The 24,424-nt window shown below is 41.3% G+C and overlaps 2 protein-coding genes and 1 long non-coding RNA gene across 9 annotated transcripts in view; 2 read left to right on the top strand and 1 right to left on the bottom strand.

The window, feature by feature from the left end:
* The window catches only part of LOC116923422 (semaphorin-2A), a 25,898-nt gene extending 4,853 nt beyond the window's left edge, over nucleotides 1-21,045 (top strand). Inside the window, exons 1-13 of one of the 2 annotated variants that reach the window (XM_032929877.2) lie at nucleotides 2,399-2,774; nucleotides 7,559-7,646; nucleotides 9,198-9,249; nucleotides 10,078-10,140; nucleotides 11,933-12,040; nucleotides 16,640-16,910; nucleotides 17,017-17,247; nucleotides 17,706-18,119; nucleotides 18,218-18,345; nucleotides 18,435-18,586; nucleotides 18,688-18,879; nucleotides 18,986-19,229; nucleotides 19,290-21,045. In XM_032929877.2, coding sequence (XP_032785768.1) covers nucleotides 2,603-2,774; nucleotides 7,559-7,646; nucleotides 9,198-9,249; nucleotides 10,078-10,140; nucleotides 11,933-12,040; nucleotides 16,640-16,910; nucleotides 17,017-17,247; nucleotides 17,706-18,119; nucleotides 18,218-18,345; nucleotides 18,435-18,586; nucleotides 18,688-18,879; nucleotides 18,986-19,229; nucleotides 19,290-19,379 — 2,205 coding nt within the window. In that variant the 5' untranslated portion in view covers nucleotides 2,399-2,602 and the 3' untranslated portion in view covers nucleotides 19,380-21,045. Of the gene's footprint in view, nucleotides 1-2,398; nucleotides 2,775-7,558; nucleotides 7,647-9,197; nucleotides 9,250-10,077; nucleotides 10,141-11,932; nucleotides 12,041-16,639; nucleotides 16,911-17,016; nucleotides 17,248-17,705; nucleotides 18,120-18,217; nucleotides 18,346-18,434; nucleotides 18,587-18,687; nucleotides 18,880-18,985; nucleotides 19,230-19,289 lie in introns of those variants that run through there. The other variant, XM_032929878.2, reaches the window with a different exon arrangement.
* On the bottom strand, nucleotides 20,698-23,933 carry LOC116923424 (tRNA modification GTPase GTPBP3, mitochondrial). Of its 5 annotated transcripts, none has more exons than XM_045174269.1 (6): nucleotides 23,919-23,933; nucleotides 22,642-22,688; nucleotides 22,278-22,577; nucleotides 21,828-22,214; nucleotides 21,481-21,768; nucleotides 20,698-21,413 (listed from the first exon to the last, which is right to left on the bottom strand). In XM_045174269.1, the coding sequence occupies exons 3-6, from the start codon at nucleotides 22,507-22,509 to the stop codon at nucleotides 21,016-21,018; spliced, it is 1,305 nt and encodes a 434-aa protein (XP_045030204.1). In that variant the 5' UTR covers nucleotides 22,510-22,577; nucleotides 22,642-22,688; nucleotides 23,919-23,933; the 3' UTR covers nucleotides 20,698-21,015. The 5 variants fall into 5 exon arrangements, with proteins under 5 accessions (XP_045030204.1, XP_032785774.2, XP_032785773.2 ...); XM_032929883.2 differs by lacking the exon at nucleotides 23,919-23,933 and adding an exon at nucleotides 22,838-23,114; XM_032929882.2 differs by lacking the exon at nucleotides 23,919-23,933 and adding an exon at nucleotides 22,838-22,926 and having other exon boundaries at nucleotides 22,642-22,685.
* Nucleotides 23,362-24,424, top strand: LOC116923427. Of its 2 annotated transcripts, none has more exons than XR_004394521.2 (3): nucleotides 23,362-23,575; nucleotides 23,865-24,071; nucleotides 24,229-24,424. It is a non-coding gene; the product is annotated as an uncharacterized LOC116923427 (long non-coding RNA). The 2 variants fall into 2 exon arrangements; XR_004394520.2 differs by having other exon boundaries at nucleotides 23,362-23,641.

Below are 24,424 nucleotides of genomic sequence, written 5' to 3'. Positions count from 1 at the left end.
AGTGAGAGACTTGTTTGTATATTTAAACAAAACGAAGCGGCCGGCTGGTTCTAAAATTAGTATACATACCTCCCTGTCGGGTTAATGATTCGCTTAAGAAAAACTTTACGGGGCGCTGATGTTTTTCTTCCCCACTCAAAAAGTTGCGCGGCCATTTCGAATGAGAAAGTCTTAAAATTGAAAGTAGTCGTAGAACTGTTGAATGCTCCTTGTTTCTCTTGAGAGGGGGGAGGGGGAGAGAGGTCTTCCACTCACCGCTGTTGATTCCTTCTAGTTGCTTTTGCTAATGCATCCGATTAGTTTATGAGACACTCTCTTTTTATTTATATATTTTTTATTTTTTTTAAAGGAGGGAGGAGGAAACTCAAAGTTCAGGATCTTTTCTCTAATTCGGTGATCTTTCCTGATTGTATGGAACTGCTGAAGAAAGAAGAGCTTCTGTTGCTCAACTGGCGGGTTTGGGAGTGGGGTTTGGGGGGGGACTTGTTTGAGTGCTTTTTCGGTCGAAAGAGATTTGTCCGGAGAGAAGCGGTCACGTTGAGCGTGAATTCACGCTTTGACGGCAAAAACGCCGACGGGGCTTACATGTTTTGGGTTGGTGGGCAGAGATAAAGGACGCGCTTTAAAGGCAGGAGGCAAAGGAGTAGATTGCTTTAGTGAGTCGAGTTACTAACGAAATAACAGCGAACAATTTAAATGAACTTTATTTTTTTTTCTTTCGGTTTTTTAAAACTGAATTTTCCTCTGAATTCAATCGGATCCCCTAATCTTTTTCGATGTTGTCCAACCAAGAGACTCTCACTTGGTTCTAAAAAGGACCGGTTTTGTGTTAGGGTTCGACGTTTAAAAAAAAAAAGAAATTGAGAAATTTTGAAATGATTAAATAATAGAAAAAGATCTGCTTTGCATCATTTTTTTTTTTAAGAGGGTCCCTTATTCTGGCTACTTGGGGGGAAAGAAAGAAGGTCTATTCACCCATCTTGAATTTTTATTTTTGTTTGGAAGAGAATGAACATTTTTGAAGAGGACCAAAAAAAAAAAAAAATAAATTCGAATCGTTTCGATTTCCGCGTTGTTACGTATGGCCGTGTTATTATCGTTTAATATGATTGGCCTTTGTTTCAAATACCACCAGCCAAGGATTTGAAACACTCGAGATTTCAGGAAATCCATTTCGATTTTTATCTAATGAGTCACCACTCCAAAAAAAATTCCCTTTTATGTGTGGGTGTGTGTGTGGTATCAAACAAACGTGAGTTTGCCATGGGGGAGGGGGGGGGGCCTAGCGTTAGGTAAATCAACCAGCAGAGTTAATGGGATCCGAATCCTTCAAGATCCTGCTGGTAGATCGCCTCTAAATGATGATGGATCAGGCCGCTGTGCGTATAGGAAGACTCTTATTTTTAAATCATTATTATTTCTTTAGCGCAATCTCGATTTCTTTGGGGGGTAGGCGGGTTGGTTATCCGAGTCGGAAGGAAAACATCTGTGATCGATTCACGGTGGATTGCACCGATGTACACACACAACAACAACACAAAATCTGTTTTGATGTGTAGAAAGTGTTCATTTGTTTGTTCTTTTTCTTCTTCCAGCGTGTAATTATGATCGTGAGCCGTTAAGTAAATATCCGTTGTGGCATGTGTGCAAACAAGAAGAGCCCAACAATTATTGTGTTGTTTTCTTTCATTTTAAGTTGTTGATTTTTGATCTTGAGAAAGGGAAGAGAAAAGAAAAAAAAATAAGAAATTTGAGGTCGGACAGGGACATCAATCGGAGAGAAGATGAAAACAACAAAAAAAACAGGCGATGGTTGTACACATGTAATCACGTGTCTCTTTGTCGATGGGGGGGGGGATAGACACTGGCAGATGTATAAATGATGTCCCACATGAAAACAAAAGAGGGTGAAAAAAACAGTCACAGTTGATTGGTCTTTTTTTAGCATTACGTGTTTTTCATGTCTGACTTCAAGATAAGATGAAATCCAAGAAACCGTGGACCCTTTTTTGTTTTGTTTTGTTTAAAAAATATAAATGCTGGATAAATAACCGCCAGGTGTGTGTGTGTAGCATTAAAAAAAAACGGTTTACATTAATGGAAGTTTTTAAAAAAAAGAAGAAGATGGAGGGGAGTAGTCTAGAAGATTGGACGTGTTGTTGATATTGATGTACGCGTCTATTCGGATATATAAACGCGCGCGCCAGCATACACACACACACACACACACATATCACCCGTACGGATGTGTTTGGGCTCTCTTTTCTTCAGGAAGGTTAACGTAAGTTACCGCCCACTTCTCCCCCCCCCCTTTTTCCCGAGGTGTGCCCGTGTGTGTGTGTGTTGCGGTTTGTCGAGCTGTTGTGCTTATAAGAGAACCAGAATCGGTCGGCAGCTACTCCAGTCTATTGCCTGGATGCGACCAGTGACAACGTCTGTTGTTTCCAAGTGCCACCACTAGTCGGGATAGGGAAATAAAATTCAAATCCTTTCAGCGAAATATTTAAAAAAATTAATAAAAAAAAAAAATTAGGAGTGCGTTGACGTGCTATCGAATCGTTAGCTGTTTGCTGTTGTATTTGCCCTTTGCGTTTTCGTGTGAATGATGCGGGCCAACAACATGCCACTGTTGTTGTTGTCGCTACCGTTGCTCTTTTCGAGTTGGGCCAGTGGCAGCGATCAACTTGTCCAACATCCGGCCGTCGGGGCCACCACGCCACCAGCATCTCATGTCGACTCTGATTGCTGTACTCACAAATCAGCACATCATAAAGGTATTATGATGATGAGACCAGCATTGCCTTGTGTGTCTGGCGTCCGTCCTATTCAAAAGCCACGGGAGTTTTGAATAAGCGCATCAGTTTTTTTTTTATTTATTTTTATTTTTTAAATATTTTTAATGGGCAGAACGTTAGTGTTTTGTTCTGTACACAACACGTGTTTCTTTTTTTTCTTTTTCTTGTCTGCCGGCCAAATGTAAAATAAAATAGGGGCGCTCCATGTGATGAAAACTTGCGAGCAATGAGGAAGATGTGAGGAGGGGGGGAGAATGGGAATTTGATGAAGACGAGAACTGGGCCCTTGATACGTTTATTAAACTGACTGGAGGGCTCGAATCGATCCACAGTTTTCGGCCATGGTTTAATAGAGTTCTCGCGTGCGTTAGCGGTCGGGAGCGTGTAGGTCTTTCTGGGGTGGGGGCCGTCAACCTAATCGTTTCGACTGGATCACAACCTCTGACCTGGGCCTTTCCTATTCGAGTCGAGTTTGAGTCTGTTCTAATCCTCAAATGTTGAGGAACAGATGGGCTGAGTTTTGAGGGGGTGGGGGGGGGTTGGGGGCCATCTGGTTTTGAAAATCGTGATGAAGCGACGCATTGCAGAGACTGCATACAATACGCCAATCGATTTTTGTGATGTTTTATTTCTTGCATTTTATTTTTTTGTTTTGTTTGAATTTTTTTCTGTTGCCCTTTTTGTTTTGATCGTTTCTGATTGGCTGCAAAGCCGTTGGCGGAAACAAGGTAGACGGGGGGAGAGGTGGGCATCACGGCCTATAAGAATCGATCTCGCCAAACGTGCACGACCCGGCCGAAATGGATGCAATTTATGGGGGGGTAGTAGTAAAAGGGCAGACATTTTTTTTTGTTTTTGGGTTTTTGGTTTGGCGGAACGAAACGCATTTGATGCTATCCGGGGCGAGATTTGATATCTTTAACTTATCGCTATAGGTGATGACGAACAAAAATAAATTTCCAATTATTAATATTATTATTATTTTTTTTTTAATGGAGATTCTTATCCTCGGCCTACGTTGCCATTGAAAATGTTTGCTTCACGTTTTTTCGTGACTACAATCGACGTCTTGAAATGCAATAAACATGTCGATCGCCAACCGCACACTTCACGATCTTCAATGACTTTTTCGGCCTCCTAGATTTGTCTTCTTTTTATGCGCTTACGTGTTCCCGCTGTTGAAAAGACGGATGGACTCGTACGACTCGTTATTTTCGCCCATTCATTTCCTTTTTATTTGGGCCTATCTCTCTCGCCTTTTTCTTTAATTTAATTTTTATTTTGGGTGTAAAAACGATCAAGTGCTCATTCATTTTTCTCCCTATCGTCGAGCGTTAGCGTAATCATTCGTCTCCTCCCTTAAACTTCTTTGAAATCATCTTCAACGTGTAAAAAAAAACACACACACACACACAAAATAAATAAAAGATTGTAACACGACGCAAAAAAGCGCCGCCATGTTTGGCGAGAATCGTTTTACCTCGCACCGGCAACACACCGAAACATCGTCTCCATTGACGCCCTGCGTGAATAAATAATCAAAAGAAGTGAACGAAAAAAAAACTAGAAAAGTAGAAGCTTTTTTTTTCTTAGTTAACTTGATCATTCAGTTGGGTGGAGGAGGAGAAAAGACGGCCATCATTCAAAAAAAAAAAAAAAGAAAAAGAGTTTCGCCTCTAACAGTTTCTGGCTCCGCCATTTTAAAGGAAGAAATCCTTTTGATTTTTTCTCTTTTTTTTTTTTTTTGGTTGGCGTCAAAAAATAAATAAAAGGAAATTGAAGAAGTTATTTATTTTTTATTTTTTTATTACTCACACTACAGCTCTAGCGGGTTCCTGTCAACCCTGTTTTTGGCATGGCAGATAAGGCTATCTTCTTCAACTTGTCTCGCTTAAAAAACGATATTAATAAACTTGGCCAAAGTCGTTGAAAACTCTCGAGAGTCATTTAAAGAGAAAAATAAGAGAGAAGAATATTTGCATTTTATTTTTATTTTTTTTTTACAAACCAATAGAGTTCTTTAAGAAAAAAGAAAAGAAAAATCGAATTTTTCTTATTGCCAGAGTCGATGGATAACATGATGGAGCCCTTTGATAATTTTATGATGAAAACTTGATCTTTGTTAGCTTCGTTGTGTTAGTTAAGAGAACGTAACGAGCCATTTCGCCTAACTATTTCGTTAGACATTTAAATTCTACTGCAACTGTGGGGCGTCCCCCGTCCTTAGGGGAGGGCTGAGCGTGAGACGATGCCTTCATAATCTATTGATGGCCATGTTTCGTGAGTATTTCTCCCCTGTGTAGTTGCCTTTTTATACATCCCTTCGGCTGTGTTCCTTTTTTTTTTTTTTTTTTTATTTCTTTTTATTAGTCGTTGATCGTTTAAAACGTTTATTTTATTTTATTTTGCATTTTCCAAATGGCCGGAGCGCTTTGCATACATTTCATTTTTTTTTTTTTTTTTTGCACTGCTGAGCTATTTGAATATGAAATGCAAATAAAAGAGTAGCCCTTGACTGGTGTGCGGAGATGGCAGCAGCTGCGAATTTGCTGATTCGCTTGATTGAGTTTGATGTTTAGAGTGAGAAAAAAAAATGCGTTTCTGCAGCTAAGCCACAAAAGCCTCTCATCGTAACACATTTGATGTCGCCCCGTCTTAAATACTTCGTTTGTATTATTACAATCACCTCTCGATTTTTTTTTTGATTTTTTTATTATTATTATTTTTAAAGAAATAAAAAAAAAATTTCATTTCATTAAATTATTTTTGATTTTTCGTGGGGGGAGAGAGATGCGAATGCTCCGAGTCAGTGGAGAGGACGAGAGAGAATTTAAATAAGAAAAGGAGAAAAGAAATGTGAAATATAAGGTGCGTAGTGATTCATGCTGTCCGGCTCGATACTCATCTTTATTGGCCATGAACAAGAAGAAGCAGACGGCCACAATAGGGAAAAGAACAGCGGACGGGTAAGAGACGCGGCCCAAAACTATCTATACACTAGCAAACTAGATAGATAAGGCAGATAGATTGAATGATGTCTCTCTCTCTCTCCGTTTGCCATCCCCCCCTCTTACTTCGTGGAGGATAAGTGCGACCATAAAACATGTTTCTTCAAGGAATTTTCTTTTTTTTTTCTTTTTTTAAAACGAGTTGTAGGGAAATTTATTGAGATAGAGAAAAAAAAATTATATTTCGTGTACAATAATTTGAATCTATTGATTTATGATTGGGAAGAAAAAAAAGGGGATTTTGAGAAATTTTTTTAAAATTTTCAAGATCAAATATTTGGGGGAATGACAATTCTCTTTTTGATTGTTGACGGATTTTATTTCGTGGCGGAGGGAGGGCACGGTGGGCTGAATTGACCGTCAGCTGTTATGGAAAGTTGAGAAAGCAGGTGGGGACGTCAATAACACTTCACCGACACACTCGTACAACAACAAAAATGGGCGGTTCTGAAGAGAAGAAAAAAAATGCATAAAAAGGTCCGAGTGCCCCCCCCTCCCCATTTCGGGTCCTTGAATTTCCAAATTGCGGATTGAATGTCCGGATACGCGTGTGCATAGGGGGAGGGAAATAATCCGCCTATTCTCGTCACTGATGCGCGCACTCACATTTAATTTTAATTTTTATTTTTAAATCATTTAAAAAATATCTGAGGGGGATGGGGGGGGGGGAGACAAAACAACATAAAAATAAATAGCCTCCGCTGGACAAATAGCGACTCGCACAGCTGGATATGCTGACCCTTTTTTTCTGCCCCCCCACCCCCTTCTATCAACATGAATGTCATCTCCATCCGTTAAAGAGAAAGAAGAAAATAGAAAGCCAACAAAAGAGTTGGGCAGATAAGCGGATCATATGGAACTTGGGCGGGAGGGAGGGGAGGAATGTTCATCAAAGGGTGGACTTAATTGACACGTATCTTAGCACCTAACAGAAGCCTTCCATTAGTCTAATTGGAAGTGGACCCATCACATCTGTGGGTTTATTTTCTGTTTTTTTTTAACGATGGTTTTTCGAACTCTCTTCGTTAAAAGCTGCTAACACAAAGTCATCGTCAGACAGAGAGATCAGCCAGGACACAAACAACAACGTCATTTGACAGCTTTCACTTTGGCTCGTCATTTACCCGTGTGGTGTCACAGATGCGCGATAATGCTTGTTTTCACGTGGTCCAAACTCGGCCGATGGTCTGGTCACGTTCGACTTTCTCTTTAAGGAAAAGAACAAACAAGAGGACGCACTTGAAAGTTGTTTCATCTCTTTAATAGTCTTGTGCGTCTTTTCGTCAGCCTGTGTGAAATGACGAGAAGTGTGCGCCTGTCTGACCTCATCAAAGCGTCCGTGAAACAAAAAACAAAACACAGCAGAGTTTTTGTTCTCGCTCTTGAGGGGCGTGTGCTCCGACCAGCGTGAAAGAAAAAAAAAGGGGGGGGGACATGTCAACAAAACGAGAGATGACACGGACGACCGGGCCATTCCCGCCCACAATCACGCTCATCTTACGCTATACAGACACTTAAATCCTTTTTCTTTTTGTTTTTTTTTTTTTTTGGGGGAGGGAATTGATGATTAGGCTAAAAAAGAAAGAAAATGTTGTTGTAAATCAACAACGAAGCTATCCGTCATCATTGCGTAACTGTAAATGACTGGGAACACGAGGACGCAAACTCGCAACGTAGAAATCAGCTGTTTTCTTTCCTCTATAAAAAACAAAATATATAAAAAAATAAATAATGTAATTCATTATCTTTTGGCAGATCACATCAAGAGTTTCACGTGCGGAAAACTCTATTACCGGACGTCTTACCTCGATGCCAAACGCGATGTCCTCTACGTTGGTGCCATGTGAGTTTTAAAATACAAATCTATTTCTGTTTGATTTATTTCTTGCCCACTTGACACACGCACACACACACACAAAATAAGAAATGAATGCGATGGATGTTCATACGGACATCACGCCGAGAAAACCAGATGCTACCGTCAGGGGTGTTGAAGCCGCTATTTGGAACGCAGGCGCGTTGAAGGTTCCAGTCACACCGCAGACCTTTAAAATTTAAAAAAAAAATGGTGGGTGGGTGGGGGGGTTCAAAAAATGTTATTTATTAGCCTTTTCTTAGAGAGAATAAAAGATAGAAATGAATTGTGGCATAACGGAAATAGCAGAGACCTTGTTATCCTCTGTCGTGTCTGAGTTGATTAGATTGACGGCACTGGCCAGTTTGAAATCAATTTTGATGGCCTCGTTCAGTTGTTTTGTTGCTTCTTGTGCCAACATTTATTTGGATGTCCGCGTACTTGTGTCGAACGCACGGCGTCATTTATTCTCCTCGATGGACAGTCGCGAGTCATAATCATAAAGAAGGCCGTTGTAATAGTGGCAAAGATGGCGACGGCGAGGAATGTTTGCGCGCACGCCGCCCGTCACGATGTTGCCGACCAAATAAATGCCTTTGCCGTTGTTGTCCCGACTCTGCCCTCCATCCAAGGGTCTGCGTGTGAAATGAGGGCATCTGTGGACGTGAGCCTTTTTGAATTACGATGACTTGATCAACAGGGAGGGTTTGAATCTTCTTTAACTCGACCACTCAACACAATCCTCTTGCGGTTCAAACGATTTCAAAAAAGAAAAGAGAAGATGAAATGGCCGATTACTAAGCGATTATCAGGCGGGGTCCTGGGAAAAAGTGCGGTACGTTATTGGATAGTCGTGTCACACTCAAATCGATGGCAAATGGATGTTTCATGTCTTGCTCTGTGTCGGTCGTTCGGGCTCACAACAAGATGCGAAGGGACACGGTTTGCATGGGAAAACGAGAGATTTTGTTTTGAGACGCGGGTCGCGGTTGAAAGTCATCAGTGGCTCATCAAATAAACGAGCATGGCTCACATCGACAGCAAAGCGTTTGCTTGTCTTGGTCGACAACGTTTGGAAGAAGGAAAGGAAGGAGTCTATCGTGGTGTCATCTGCTGCCTCACCTCTAAACACAAGAATGTTGGGCCCTTTTTTTCTTCTTCTTCTTCTTTTCTTTTTCAAAGTCTTTTGTCCGTGACGGACTGTGTAAGAATGTGTCAACTCATGGGGGGAGTCAGAAGTCAAGACTCGACAAGAAGAAAATTCAATTTTTAAAGAAGAAGGAAAAAGAAAAAGAAAAAAATGTCCACGAAAAAGAGAAAAGAAAAGGGACGTTTTCCGCAGTGCTGGAACGCGGCGGGTGTTGTCTCATCGACAATGACGCAAGCATTTTCCCCTATTGCCACCGCGATGAGGACAGAGAATTGAACACTGGGAAATCGTTTATTCGTCGGGTCTAAACGAACATTTTTTTGTTTTTCAATTCTACTAACGTGAAAATTGAAAATGTCTTGTTTTTCTTCTTTTCTTTTTGAAAACAGGGATCGAGTCATCCGCATCAATCTACACAATGTCAGCGACACCAACTGCGAGGTAAAGAAAAAATTTCAATATTTTTTTTTTTATTCTTTTCATGTTTTAAAAATATATTTAAAAAAAAAAAACCCCCAAAAAAACGTGGCCATTGATTGAAGAAAAGAGAATGAAAAACAGGAGTTCAAATGCATATACGAAGCGTGTCGACAGACTTTTCAAAAGGAACGGATTGGATCGTTTTCTTTTGAACAAACACAAAAGCCCCCGAACGGCGGATTCACGCACGATTTTGTATTTTTTTTTTTTTTTCTATGTATGAATTGCTCCGGTTCAAAATGAGGAAGACGCGGAAGAAAGAGAAAAAAAATAAAATCAAATAAATCTTGATGTGTATGTGGATGGAATGGTTTTTGAGTGATGAGGGCTGGGCGCAAAAAAAAAACCCGGTCACGTTCCATGAACGTGACGGGAATAGCAGCTAGGCTAATCAAGAATCCCGTGTGCTATATAGTACAAGTTGGTAGTAGCTTAGAACTCTATCGGCCGGCCAACGAGTTACTGCCGGCCAGGAGATGGTGAAGAAGAAAGAAAGAAAAATGTGTTGGCGAATCAAGTTGGTCAAACGCCAAAGACGACATTCTTCAATGTCCTTTTCACTTGTATTTTATTCAATCAGAAACCATTCCACTCTGGGGCCATGTCATTTTCCCCAAGAGGTTCTCCATTTTTCCTTATCAAACTAAAGAAATGGCGGCCATTTGTCATTTGGTCTTGGAACATAATCAAATAGTCCGGTTTCACTTTTCTTTTTTTTTCAAACATCGGAGAAGATAGAAACAAAAACAAAAACAAAAATGTTAATTTGATTTTTCTTCCATCTGATAGACGGATTCGTTAACCTTGGACCCGTCGCACGTAACCAACTGCATCTCAAAGGGCAAGAGCGAGGTAAGTCGATCTTTTTGTGCGTCTACCTTTCCTTGTTCGATAAATCATTCTACACACACACACACAGGTGAACAGACCCTTTTTCTTTTTCTTGTTTCCCTTTTACTTCACTACCTCCCTCCCCAACCCTTACGAAAGAGAAGGCAACACATTGAATAGCCGTTAAATCCCATCTGATCGGGTGGGTCTTCACGCGTTCAATATTCACAGCTAAAGACCTTAGTTTTTCTCAGAAACCTTTTTTTTTTTTTTTAATTTAATTTTATTATTATTATATTTTCGAAAGCGGCTCAAATGTCTTATACGCACACACACACACACACACAAAGAGTGTGTGAAGTGTCAAGAAAGGGAGGGAGGGACCGTGTCTCGTGAAACCCAACCCGACACTCTTCTTTTTTCTTTTTTCGTTTCTCAATCCAATATGTTACGCTGGTAGCTAAAGAAAAGAAGAAAAAAAATTATTGGCTGTCGCATGGTGGCGCATACGTCGATAATTGAAAAAAATTCGAGGTTTCGTGCGCAGAGTTGCATTCATCGGCTTGTTGTGCAATCAAAAGCCGAAACGCTATGATTCGGTGCTTTCCGCTCTCAAACTTTATTCCTTCAAGTCGATGATGAATGTGTCGTAGAAACATAAATAAAAAAAAACAAAGTTTGTCTCTTTCCTTTTATAATTCAACAGTCGTGGGGAGCTTCAATTAAATCCCCGTGTACAGGGAACGTAATGTACGGAACGAACTGGCACGAAAGAAGAAACTCCAAAAAGGCTCCCCTTTTGAACAAGTTTCACATTCGACTTGCTCTCGCTTTCAAACTGTTTCGTGTTCGGCATTCACATTACGTTCACCATGGAAACCTGTTCTTTCCCTCTTCTTCTTCTTCTTCTTTTTTTCTATACGCTCGCAGAGATCCCTCGTCCCTTTCGATCGATAAAAGCATCCGCCTTTTTTTGCGATGTGGACCGGGGGGAGGGTTTGTCCCTTGCACACACACACACAGAGAAATGTTGAAACAAACATTAGGGGGAGAAGATGTTCGCTACTGGCATTGAAATCGATTTCTGGATACACCCTGCGTCTCGTTTATTCTTTATGAAACAGGAAACATTTGAAGGAGAGAACAAATGAAATAGTGAACAATCAAATGGGAAAGATCGTTCGTCAAAGATCAAGAGACTTTTTAAGCTTTATGCCCAAGACGTGGGGGATACGCTTTTTTTTTTTGGTATTATTTGTTGCTCTTGTCCATCCCTCCCCACACGACCGTGTAATGTTGAAATAGAACGTCACGAGTTATGGACCACCTGAGAACCTGTAAGCAGTTGGGACACGCCTGTCGCTTTTCCCTAGAAAATGTCACCAGGAGCGAAACGAATTATTTTTCGATTTAAAATTGGAACTTATTTGAGTGGCAAAGGACGAAACCCCAACCTCTTTTCTTGTTACGTCTCTTTCCTCCCGACCGTTGTTCTAAAGGCGGCGTTTGTTTTTTTTTAAAGCACAGCGTGACCGGCATCCTTTTTTTTTTCTCTTTTCATTCGTTTGATCTCGTTCTCTTCTTGGACTCCCTACTGAGAAACATAAGGAAAACATAAATAAATAAATAAATAAGGGTCTATTGCTTTTGACGCGTTAGCGAAAAGCGTACACGTGGTAGAGGCAATGTTTCCATGGCAACCCCAGCCATTTTCTATTTCCCCCAATTTTTTTTTTGCACCGTTATCTTGGCCATCATTTGTCATGTGGTTTTTTCTTTTTAAATAATTTTCTTTCTCTTTTTGTTGATGCAGTTTTACGATTGTCGCAATCATGTTCGAGTCATCCAGCCCATGGGCGATGGGTCCCGGCTCTACGTCTGCGGCACCAACGCCCACAATCCCAAGGACTGGGTCATCAACGTGAGTACACACTTCAACAAGAATTTCTTTTTCTTTTTTCTTTTAACTGGGAAACTAAAGAAAAAAAAAATGCTGGAAATCGATGTCTATGTCGAGACTCACTTCCGGATGGAGGAAGTCTATGCGGAAGTGCGGATGGGGAAGAAGAGAATAGCAGACCACGATCTGTGCTATAACCGTTAAGTTTTAAAAGGAAAAGGAAGGGGATGGGGGGTTGTTTTGGCAGACATTCTGGCATTGCACACACACACACACACACACAGTGTGTCTACTGAATATGTGCACCAGATGGGGGAGGGGTTTAGAAACTTGTACGTTGCAAGTTACAAAGCAAAATGGCTAATGATCCGTTCTTCATCTTGATGGGCTTTCATTTTGGGGTTAGGGTGGGTGGGGGTTTCGTTCGCCGAAGTTGTTGTTCCGACTTTGGGTGCGGATCTCCGCCCACGTCTTCCGCTCTTGTTTCTCTGAAGACACTGCCACGCCCTTTTTTTTTTTTTTGTTTCTTACCGACACCATCCCCATTTGTTATTCCATTTGCCTCTTAATTGTTTACGTTGCCAACCGATGTAAGAAAACAACAACGACGGCCTGAAAGGTCAAACTTCTTTTTGACGTCAATGCGTCCACCTTTTTATTTAAATGTTGGCCGCTCGGGGTGGAGTCGATTTTGTTGAGAGTCAACAACCGAAATGATTTGAAATGAATCAATAGTTTTGGCCAACAGCTCGGTGCCAACGGGAGCTGAAACACCTGTCGTCATTGTCGTATACGTAAGCCATAAACGTTTATCTTTGCGTTAACCTTTGGATCCGTCTCCCGCCCTTGATAGGCAAATGAGAGCCCAAAAAAGGGTAGGAGGAGAGAAGAGAAATGTTGGCTGAGTTTATATCCGTGCGTCAGTGATTTCGTTTTGGCTTGGCCTCGAGCTATCTTTTTGATTAGGCAGCTATTAGACACGCCAAATGAAGTCCACAGGCGAATTAGCATATCGTGCTGATGTCGTCCAATGGGTCGTAAACACACACACACGGTCCAGGTGGTTGCCCCTGACTTCCTGGTTGCCATTTTGTTATTACCTTGCCCTGTGGAACATTCCCGAAAATGGAGGAAAAAAATGTGTTAAAAACAAAAGAAAAGTCAGCGTGCAAAAGTCACACGAATGTCGGGACCGTCGTGAAAAGCGATGGGATCTAATGGATTGATTCTGATCTTTTATTGAGAAGAGAAATAAATAAAAGGGAAGCGCGAGTCGGGGCAACAATAATCGACAAGAAACAACATTACACACACACACACAGACACACAGAGACACACACACACACACAGTGACGGGTTGACATGGAACAAACAACCTCTTTCCCGGGCCGGGTCGTTTTGTTTTGGCAGGCGCCCTATAAAGATCGGGGGTCCCATGTTCCTTTCGAACGCCACACACTCGGCTCTTTTCTTTTCTTTTTTTTTTTATTCCTATACATGCGACTACTACAACAACAACTACCTAACACTTTGTCTCTGTCGTCCTCGAGCAAGGGGAAAGAGTGCGACCACCAAATGAGAAGAAGATTCTTTTGTTCGGGAAAAAGAAAAAGGAAAAACAAAAAACACATTCCTCAGTAGTTGGGAGTAGGAATCCAATAAATAAACTTGACACCGTTGATGCGTCTTGAACGCTCATCGTCCGATAAGGACATTTCAAGAAGACGAAGGGACTTTTGGGGCTACATGAAGAAGTGGCTGGGGGAAAATGGCTGCCGACACGTGTACAAGCGAAAAGAGAGGCACACAAGTGAGTGGGGGGGCCGTGACAACAAGACAACATTCCTTTTTTATTTTATTTTCCAGTGTAATGTTAACAAAGGAGGGGATGGCCGCACCGACAAGGAAATAAATCACGCTCGGGATGAGAGAGAGAGAGAAGGAGAAATCGTTTGATTGCGTTAAAAACAAATGAGTTTTGAAAATTACACGCAGGTGTAATTTTGTTATTTAAAAAACCAGAAACGGGAAATTGGCCGTTTCAGGGGACAGGGGGGGGGGGAGAGAGTTGGGGTAGTTCAACGGGCAATGGATGTTGTGACAGAAATGATGGCCTTCTTTTTTTTACGATCGGGGCAATAGCGCACCTCTGACAAACAGCTGCGATGTGTGTCTATACACACAGATATATTGAGCCATAAAACAACATAAAAGAGTAGGGAAAAAAGGAAAAGAGTTGGTCGATGTAAGTTGATGGCCGTTCTTTTCGTGTTAGACAACACCCCAATGGCCAACACACTGCCGGATGTAATCTAATAGCCGCGCACTTCCCCCCCCCCCAATCGCCCACCCCCGTTGGAGTATAGAGGCAATACAAGTTGCAGCCTTGAGCGCAGTGAAAATATGTAAGCGGAAGTCTTGATTATTAACCTGCTGGATGTGGTCGATGGCCCGCTTTTTCTGCATATATCCACAAATAAATTGTTTTTTCTTTTCTTTTTGGATGGCCCAAGACTCTGGTGGTATAGGTGTACATAACTCGTTTTGTAGATTTAAAAGGATGAAAGACGTAGGGAAAGGGGGTGTAAGTTGAAGGTAAAAAAGGGGATCGAGATGGGTACGTTACATAAAGAAGAAGAAAATTCTTGGGTGGTCTGCCACATCCTTCACAAAGTTTGGTGAGGTTAAAATATCACGAACGATGCCTCCCTGCCCATTTGGAAAGGGCCAATAACCGTCATTACCAGTGGCACAGATAAGAATATTTTTATTCTTGCAGGATTCTGAAATATTTTCTTTCAAAACGTAGGGGGGGGGGGGCATATAGTAAAGGATTTCCATTCTTATATTTTATTATAGCCCGTAATGTTGTGTAATGTCAACCACGCCCTCTAACTCATCTCGAACTGGAGATCTGGCCATTGAAAAGAAAAAGAAAAAAAAAATGGGTAAAGTTGAAGAAAAAAAAAAGAGAGACCCCGGCCTCCTTTAATGTATGGCTACGTAATGTCGTGAAATGAGGGATGGCCTTAGGCATATTTGCTGGTTTGACACGAACATCCTTCACCCCTCTCTGCATCGTCACGATTCTTACTTGCCGTTGACATGTTTAAAAAAAAAAGAAAATAAGAACAAAGCAAAGAAATAAGGCCGAAAAACAAATGCCTGCTGCTTTTATTATTATATTTTTTTTTTCATGAGGCCAAAGACCGTGCCGACCCTCGACCGCTTTAAAATTCGTCCTAAATGCTTTTTTTGTTCTTTTTGTTTTTCTATGACGTATAAAAATGAAATTCAAGTGTCTGAAATTTGATTACAGTTACAGTACGAAATGATTTTTATTATAGCCGATAGTATTGGGAAGCCATTTTTTTTTTTTTTTCCGGAGGCCTTCAACCCGAAATACCCCCCCTGCTAGATAATTAAATTGCGAATAGAAGGCGTGTGAGTCGACACCGCAGCCGCTCGTCAATCGATCGATCTCTTTTTCTACTAAACATCCAGGGACTAGCGTGTGGAATTGAATATCGCTTGATTTGATATCGATTTTCCATTTTTTTTTTTTCTTTCTTTCTTTCTTCTTTCCCCATTTTCGGATGTGTGTGAAAGTGATTCTTTTGCTTCTTCTTCTTCTTCTTTTTTTCATCTTCACTTGATTGTTATCCGTTCAGCGCGCCGAGAAAGGCAATACGTTTTTTTTTTTTCTCCTTATTCTTTCATTCGTGCGTGTCTGAACGCTCACGTTTCTTTCTTTTCTCTAAAAAAGAGAGAACAGCAGATTTGCCCAGGGCTTTTCCTCGAGGCCTCATCATGGCAACGTTGTATTTCCCTCTAATTGTTTCTTTTCTTTTATTTTTTTGCTTTCACATTTCATTTTTCTATTATTGGATTTTTTGTTTTAAATATATTTTCGGGATGCGAAATGAGAACAATTGTTCCACGACCGTCAGCTCGAATGATTCCCGTTCTTTTGTCATCACTTTCAATTTGCGTTGTATTACACACGTTGGCGAATGAAGATGTTTTGCAATGTGCGAACGCGCGGCAAAGGCCACGGCACTCGGATCAAAAGAAGAGCGTTTTTCATTGAGATCGGAGTTGCCAGCAGTGACGAAGGCGATGGAACGATAGCGTCAAGATTTGACGATGTCTACGCTGAGAGGCCTTTTAAAAATCAAAGTTTTTTTGTTTTTTTTTTGTTTTTCTTGTGCACTGGTTTCATTATTTAAAGCCCTTGGCATGTAGGGAGAAGAAGAAAACAGCGGGCCGAAAAGGGACACAAAGCGGATCAAAGATGAACGATGAGAGCGATCGCTAGGAGCTTTCACCGTACGTTGTGATCTACGGGGGGGGTGTTGCTTTAGAATTTCACGTTTTTAGAAGCGTGGGAGTGGATAGAAAGTTTTGTCGGTCAAAGTCAATGTTGCATAGGAATGCGCGTGGGAGTTTCAATATCTCTCGATGATTGCAGTGCGTGCTACACGGAAAGAGGTTGTTGGCTACGCATGTTTTATTCAGCTGCGTTCACTCGTCAGCTGAGGGTCGCAACATGTCGGAACAAAACGGAAAAACAGGGAAATGATTTGATATTTATTGATTTTTAAATCGAAATTGATGCAGGCCAACTTGACGCATTTGGGTCGCAATGAATACGTCCCCGGTGTGGGCATGGGCATTGCCAAGTGCCCGTTTGACCCGAGCGATAATTCGACGGCCGTCTGGGTGGAGCGCGGCAATCCGGGCGACCTGCCCGCACTCTATTCCGGTACGAATGCCGAGTTCACCAAAGCGGACGCCGTCATTTTCCGCACGGATTTGTACAACTACACGACGGGCCGTCGCGAGTTCACCTTCAAACGCACATTGAAATACGATTCGAAATGGCTGGACAGTAAGTTTGACTCCATTTTGATTATCTATTATGATTTTTAAATGCCATTTGTCTGTTGCATTTGAATGTTTTTTTTGTTTGTTTGCTTTTTTCCCGACTGCCAAAGAGCCAAACTTTGTGGGATCGTACGACATTGGAGACTACGTTTATTTCTTCTTCCGTGAAACGGCCGTCGAGTACATCAACTGCGGCAAGAACGTGTACTCCCGCGTGGCACGCGTCTGCAAGAAAGACAATGGCGGCAAGAACATTCTGTCTCAAAACTGGGCCACCTTCCTCAAAGCCCGTCTCAACTGTTCCATCCCCGGAGAGTTTCCTTTCTACTTCAACGAAATCCGTACGTGATGTGTTTTGTTTTTGTTTTTTTTTCTTGTGTTTCCTTTCGTTTCCTTAGTTTTGTTGAATTCTTTTTGAAATTCGTTTTTCTTTTGCCGCCCTTTTGTGTGTGTGTGTGTCCGTGACGAAGTTGGGAATCGTTTGGTTGGGACTTGTTTCCATGGAAATGAGGCAATCGATTTGTTCTGAACGGCGCGACCTTCTTTTTCTAAATATTTAGATTCGTTTTTCATGTTAGACGGAGGACTGTGTGCGCACGGGTTTCATTGATATCCTCGAAGGCATTTCTTCATTAAGGGCAAACTCTCGTGCTGGAATGCTTTTCAAATGGGACCTTTTTTGTTTTTATTTTTATTTTTATTTTCGAATCTCTTTGAAAATGTTGTTGTTTTGCCGTCGATCGTGACTCTTCTATTAATCATTTCGTTTGGTTTTTTCTTTTTTTGCCCATTCTGGCAGAGAGCGTTTACAAGGTGCCGGGCGACGACACGCGTTTTTACGCCGTCTTCACGACGTGCCAGAACGGACTGACGGGCTCGGCCATTTGCGTCTTCACCACGGCCGATGTGCACACGGCCTTTTTGGGCAAGTTCAAAGAACAAGCGTCTTCCAGCTCGGCTTGGTTGCCCGTCTTGTCGTCGAAGGTGCCCGAACCGAGGCCGGGTCAATGTGTCAACGACACTCAAACTCTGCCGGACACGGTCTTGAATTTCATCCGCAATCACCCGCTGATGGACGAAGCTGTTTCGCACGAGAATGGCGTGCCCGTCTTTTTCAAGGGCGACGTGGCCTTCTCTTCGCTCGTTGTCGAACGACTCAAAATCCAGGGCTTCCCCGATGACAAACACTACACGGTCTACTACGCCGGAACAAGTACGTCATTTGTTTGTTTTTTTTAAAGAAGGGAAGCGGATTTAAAAAAAAAAAAAAATTATTATTTTTCCTTTTTTCGTTTCGTTTTTGTTTGATAGTCGATGGCAAAGTGTACAAAGTTGTTCAATGGTTCGACGAATCCACTCAACAGGGCAAATCTGAGCTGCTGGATATCTTTGAAGTCACGTCACCCGAACCCATCCGCATGATGGAAATCTCACCCAAAGTATCCATTTTGCGTTTTCGCTATCGATTTCGTCTTTTTTTTTTTTTTAATTCCTGTTTTCTCTTTCTTTTCTATCCGTCCTCATCCAGCACAAATCGATTTACGCCACATCGGACCATCGAATCCGTCAAGTCAACATGGTCATGTGCAACGGCCGCTACGACAACTGTCTGCGCTGCGTACGAGATCCTTACTGCGGTTGGGATAAAGAGTCCAATTCGTGCAAACCTTACGCTCCTGGGTAATTGAATTTGAAGCCCATTTGAGACACATCTATTCACGTTACTCTCCATTTTTTTGGGGTATTTTTTTTTCAAAACAAAAACAAAACACAATCGATAGTTTGCTGCAAGACGTTTCGAGCTCTTCGCCCGGTATTTGCGACGCGTGCATCGCCAAGAAGCGGCTGCTGGTGACGTGGGGCCAGGCCGTCCATTTGTCTTGCGCCATCAAACTGCCAGAGCCCATGTCTTCGATGCCCGTCACTTGGTATTACTACAGCCGAGAGAAAGGCCAATACCAGCTGTCGTTCAGGTAACTTGCCGTTCTATTTGTTAGTTTTTTCCCCTAAAAAACAAAGCAAAAAAAAAAAAAAGATTAGGGAGGATTTTCTCAAAATGTTAATTTGACACTTTTCCAGGCCAGACAAATACATCCAGACGGCCGAGCAAGGCATGGTGATTATGGGCGTGACGGAACAAGAAGCCGGCCGATATGACTGCCGGTTAGGAGCGGATACGCTGTGCAGTTATAACATCACGGTCGATACGCAGCGATGCGCGGCCCCCAGCAAATCACACGATTATCAGAAGGTCTATTCCGACTGGTGTCACGAATTTGAGAAATACAAAATGGCCATGAAGACGTGGGAGAGAAGGCAGCTGGTAAAAACAAAACTCAACAAAACTCTATGATTTTTCTAATTTTCTCTTGAAATATTGCAGCAATGTAACAGTCGGCAAACTAACGATACTGCCAGTAGCAATCAGAATGCTCATCCCAACGAGATCTATCCACGGAGTCCTTTGGTCTGAACGAGTCCAATAAAAAAAGAAAAACAACAACAAAAAGAGAAAAAGGATCTGAATTGGGAATTGATGTGAATCTTAAAAAGCGCGCGTCCGCTCGACGTGCACAAGTTGGCTCAATGGCTTCCTCTTCAACACTCACAGCTAAAAACATCTAATGATGATGTATTGAAACGAAAAAAAAAAAAAAAAAATATTTGTGGGAACCACATCGAGTGTTTCCTCCTTTCTATCTCTTTACGTCTCTTGTGTGTTAAAAAAAAAATTAATGTCATGTTCTAATTTTTTTTTCTTTTTCTATCTCTTTTTTAAAAATCTGTTTATCCCTCCTGGACATTTTTCTCACTCGTTCTCTTTAGAATTTTTCGCTTTTTTTTTTTTTTTTCGCACTATTTCACAGATGGACAAAAACAATCGAAAGAAATGCTAATGTTTCTTGATTCACTGTTTGCTGAATCTCTAATTAGTTTTGATTTTTTTTCCCCCTGTTTTTCTTTTTGAATCATTTCCCCTACTTGTTTCAGATTCTAGACAATGAGGAGGAGTGAGTAACAAAGAAACAATCCTTTAAAGAAAAAAGAAAAAAAAGACTATCCAACCAATCATGTAAATATAAATTGAACGAAGAGACGTGGGTGTGTGTAACCGCGGTATCACAAAACGAAATGTTTTAGCGGTTATTGTGAAACCGTCGGCGTTAGACTCGTGCCGGAGTCGAACCAGTATTCTTTATTTTGAATTTTTTGTGTGCGGAACAAACGGAATTTGGGCTTTGAGGTTGGTCTTATAAAAACAAACAATTTCTTTAATATTCTTTCACAAAAAAAAAAAAAGAAAAAAGTGGTAATTTGTTCTTGATCGAGCATCCGACCTTCTACTGTCCTCCATCGATTCACACGTGTCTCTTTCAAGTGGCCTCCTCCATCCTTATGAATCTCTCACCCTTTCTGTGTGTGTGTACATGTAAAATGAATTTTTTTTTGTGTGTGTTGCCAAGATGGTTCCGACATTCCACTTCTTGCCGTTTATTTTCTGCCCCCCGTCAGCTTTTTTTTTTTTTTTTCCGAGAGGCCGTTGCTCTCTCGTTCACGTCTTCGATCGTTTGAGTGAAGAAGCAAAGTCCCTGCTGGTTCTTTCATATCATCCGCTACGCCACTCTTTCTTTTCTGATTTAGCCTTCGTTTGATTCGCTTGAATGTGATTACAATTCAATAATGTGTACGTTCTTTTCCTACTGAAGGACGTCTCTTTCACAATTGTCTGGCTGCCCACCCAACCTCACTATTCTTGCATTACTGACCACATCAAATGACTCTTTCCCCCCCCCCCCGTTTATTTTATTTAGCTGTCGATCAAATAATATTATCAAATCTGCCACCGCTCCCCTCCATTTTTGATTTGAAAATTTGTGACGAAATGATATGCTTTTCTGTTTCTTTCTATCTCTATTTCTCTGTTTTAATTTAAAGAATTTTTTTTTGACTTGCGTGTTTTGTGACGGTGGGAACGACAAGTTCCTTCCGAACAATTTCACTCCTACGAAACTGATTTTGGAAAGGAAAAAAACAAACAAATGTGCTCGTGGAAAAAATGATCTATTTTATTTTGATCTTTATCATTCATCTCATGTTCTTGTGCGCAGCTACTTTCCAATACAAAACGATCGAAAGAGTACGTCCAGCATTTCTTCGGTGTCGATCTTGCCACGGGCAGTGATTGAACCGATCTGTTTGGCCGATCGGCGAAGCTGTTCGCCGGCCAGGGCCAAATCACCTTGCTGCTCGATAATGTCCAGGAATTTCTCCAAATGTCTAAAAGCGACTTGGACGTGATGGCGTTGCCTGGAACTTGTGATTAGTGGCGCTTCCTGCATCGGATTGGCGCACAGCTCAGCTAATTTTTTCTCCAGATCGACTAGAAATTCTTCGAGGCCCTGTCCGGTCTTGCACGAAAGAGCTGACACAGCTGACTGATTGATTGACACGCTGGATGAAGTAAGATCGAGTTTATTTAATAGGACGAGGTAATTGCCTTCAGCATCTAATGTGTAGAACAAACATTTTAAGTGAAGGAAGCACTTTGGTACTCTTTTTATTGTGGCTCTTACTGAATGATAGGTTGAGGCGTTCACACTCGAGACGGGCCATTTCTTTTGTAGATAACTGCAATAGTTTGGCTGGTCCTGTCGAAACATCCATTACAATAATCACCAAATCGGCAGTGGATGCAGCCTCTCGAGCTCGTCTGAGCCCCTCGTTTTCGACAGGATCCACTGAATGCCTTAAGCCCGCCGTATCACACAAGACAATTGGGTAGCCTCCGATATCTAATGAAATTTCTACAATATCACGTGTTGTCCCAGCATACGGAGAAACGATGGCAACATTCCTGCGACCTAAAAAATACGCTGTTTAATATGGCATTTTCTGGATGCAGGGCTGTGACTGAATTAACTCAGTATGTTGATTAAAGATGATTTTCCAACGTTAGGTTCACCGATAATTGCTACCCTTACTCCGTTTCGTAGTCTCTCCCCCCTTCTGTTGTCATTTAAATGACTGCCAACCTCAGATTTTAATGACTGGATTGCATACTGAAGTGAGCTTAGTACTTCATGTCCAATATCTTGATCCTCTCCAAAGTCAACATAAGCTTCCAAGTGAGCCATGCAGGTGAGAATGGAAGTTCGCCATTTATTATACAACTCTGCTAGTTCCCCTGTAGCCTGTCTTATGGCTTGGCGTCTTTGTGTTTCTGTTTCAGCTCGTAACAAATCTGCCAGCCCCTCTACTTCTGTGGCATCAAGCTTCCCTGCTAGATATGCCCTTTTAGTAAACTCTCCTGCCAAAAAAAAAGTGAAAAATTATCAACTAACTTAATGACGGCGAAAGTGTTAATGGGTACCTGCCTCAGCGATGCGAAATCCAGGTAATTTCTGCAGGGCACTGATTATGGATGACACAACGGCAATGCCACCATGCACATGTAGCTCTACAGAATCTTCACCTGTAAAACTATGTGGATGGGGGAACCAGAGCACAAGTCCATTATCCAATAGGTCCCCATTGTTTGGATCTACTATTTTGCGTAGCAATGCTTTTCTTGGAATGATGTTTTCTTTGTTCAGTCTCGTCATCTTACGGATGACTTCTACGCTGTTCGGTCCAGATATTCTTATTACAGAAATTGCACTTCGACTTGTACCTGTTATAAGTCATAATAATTTAAAAATTTAATTGCAAACTCGTTAATGTCATATCCATGAAACCTGATGATAACGCGAAAATGGTAGATCGGCGTGTTGATGTGTACCTTCTTAAACACGATACGGATAAAAATAATGAACTGTTACAAAAAAATCTGTTTGATTTCATTACGTTTAACATGTTAATTTTATCATTAAACAAGTACATAACATTATTTTAAACTGGCAGACGACATGTTTTGTTTACAGAAAGGTTTACCATCTATTGGCCATAAGCGACAGCATTATTGGGTCAATCCACGCGAAATCCAAGCGAAACCATGTTGGGCTAGTAGCGTCCCCTATCCTTGTTGGATTTTTCAACCACCAGATGGTCTTACTGTGTATGTGAATTGGTGTTGGAAGACGGTAAGAGAGCCATTTCCTGAAAGACCGCCTTGTTTTCTTCCCTTACTCACCAAATAATCTTCTCGGATAATTTATTGGTTAAGTAGAAAGTCACTCACGATAATGAGCTGTATTGGTGGAAGAACATTGCGAGCTAGAATGTCTTCTTTGCCCCCTTTCTGCTACTGCACTGATAAGATTTCGGCTTATCAATTAAATTCGTTTTGCAACTCTATAGTGGGAAGAAAGGGACGATATAAGTTTCATATTTTTTGTTGTAAACGTGGACGTAAACGTAAACGTAAACGTAAACGTAAACGTAAACGTAAACGTAAACGTAAACGTAAACGTAAACGTAAACGTAAACGTAAACGTAAACGTAAACGTAAACGTAAACGTAAACGTAAACGTAAACGTAAACGTAAACGTAAACGTAAACGTAAACGTAAAATGTAAACGTAAACGTAAACGTAAACGTAAACGTAAACCGTAAACGTAAACGTAAACGAAGCGAAACGTCGCGACATCTATTCCCTATCTGTTCTTCAATTTTACTATTGCACTAACAATAGGAAAACCGAAAAAGAATGACAGTCCGACGTGGATCATGGTGAATACAAAAGAAATTCTGATTAATAACCATATGGTGCCAAACAACCTCATCTGTGGTTGCTAGGTATTATTGTTGTAAACATAATGGTTAATTAGGACAATAATGGGGTTAAAACTATACTGGTGTTGCAAATCTGAATAGATGAGTAAAGTTCATTTTAATTTCGAAGTTTTTGTATTTATTATTATTTTTATTTCTTATCTGTTTGAAAATATTGTTGTTTTGCCCTCGATCGTGACTCTTCTATTGATCATTTCGTTTCGTTTTTTTTTTGCCATTCCGGCAGAGCGCGTTTACTAGGTGCCGGGCGACGAAAAATCCACGGAGTCCAAAAGTCTACCATCTATTGGCCATAAGCGACAGCATTATTGCGGTTGTTTTGGAGAACACTATCTTTAAGTGCTTGATGGATTTGTAAGACAGCGCGTTCTGGAGTCTGAACAATCCGTTCAGAGAAAAGAAATGCCATCATAGGCGATCGGGGAATTCTAAGGTGAGACTTAAGACCAGACTTACTTTTTGGTCCTTTAGGGGTGCAAACCTAGCGACCCTATACGTTATTATAGTGATATACGGTACGGAGCACGTCGCCGAACTTTACGCAAGAACGACATTGAACTAATAAATCATTCAATTTGGTCTGCGTCTAGGATATAAGCAAGAAACTGGGCAGTCGTGTACTAGATCATCTTTCACTTTGAGGTGGAATCTGCACTACCTAGGCAGCCAACAACACCCATGGATGGACGGATTCTTGAGATAATCAAGACCACTTTTATTACGAAACAAATAATATCATATTATTAATATTGCACTAAATCACACACTAAACCTTCAACGAAGCCA

Source organism: Daphnia magna, linkage group LG5, assembly GCF_020631705.1.
Source record: "Daphnia magna isolate NIES linkage group LG5, ASM2063170v1.1, whole genome shotgun sequence".
NCBI classification, from domain to species: domain Eukaryota; kingdom Metazoa; phylum Arthropoda; class Branchiopoda; order Diplostraca; family Daphniidae; genus Daphnia; species Daphnia magna.
This window is presented reverse-complemented; position numbering and strand designations above follow the sequence as displayed.

Coding starts and splice junctions, on each gene's coding strand:
- LOC116923424 (XM_032929881.2), bottom strand. CDS start 22,786: ATGTACTTGTTTAATGATAAAATTAACATGTTAAACGTAATGAAATCA. Junction 22,215..22,277: donor ATTTCGCATCGCTGAGGCAG/GTACCCATTAAC, acceptor TTTTTTTGGCAG/GAGAGTTTACTAAAAGGGCA. Junction 21,769..21,827: donor ATCTTTAATCAACATACTGA/GTTAATTCAGTC, acceptor CGTATTTTTTAG/GTCGCAGGAATGTTGCCATC.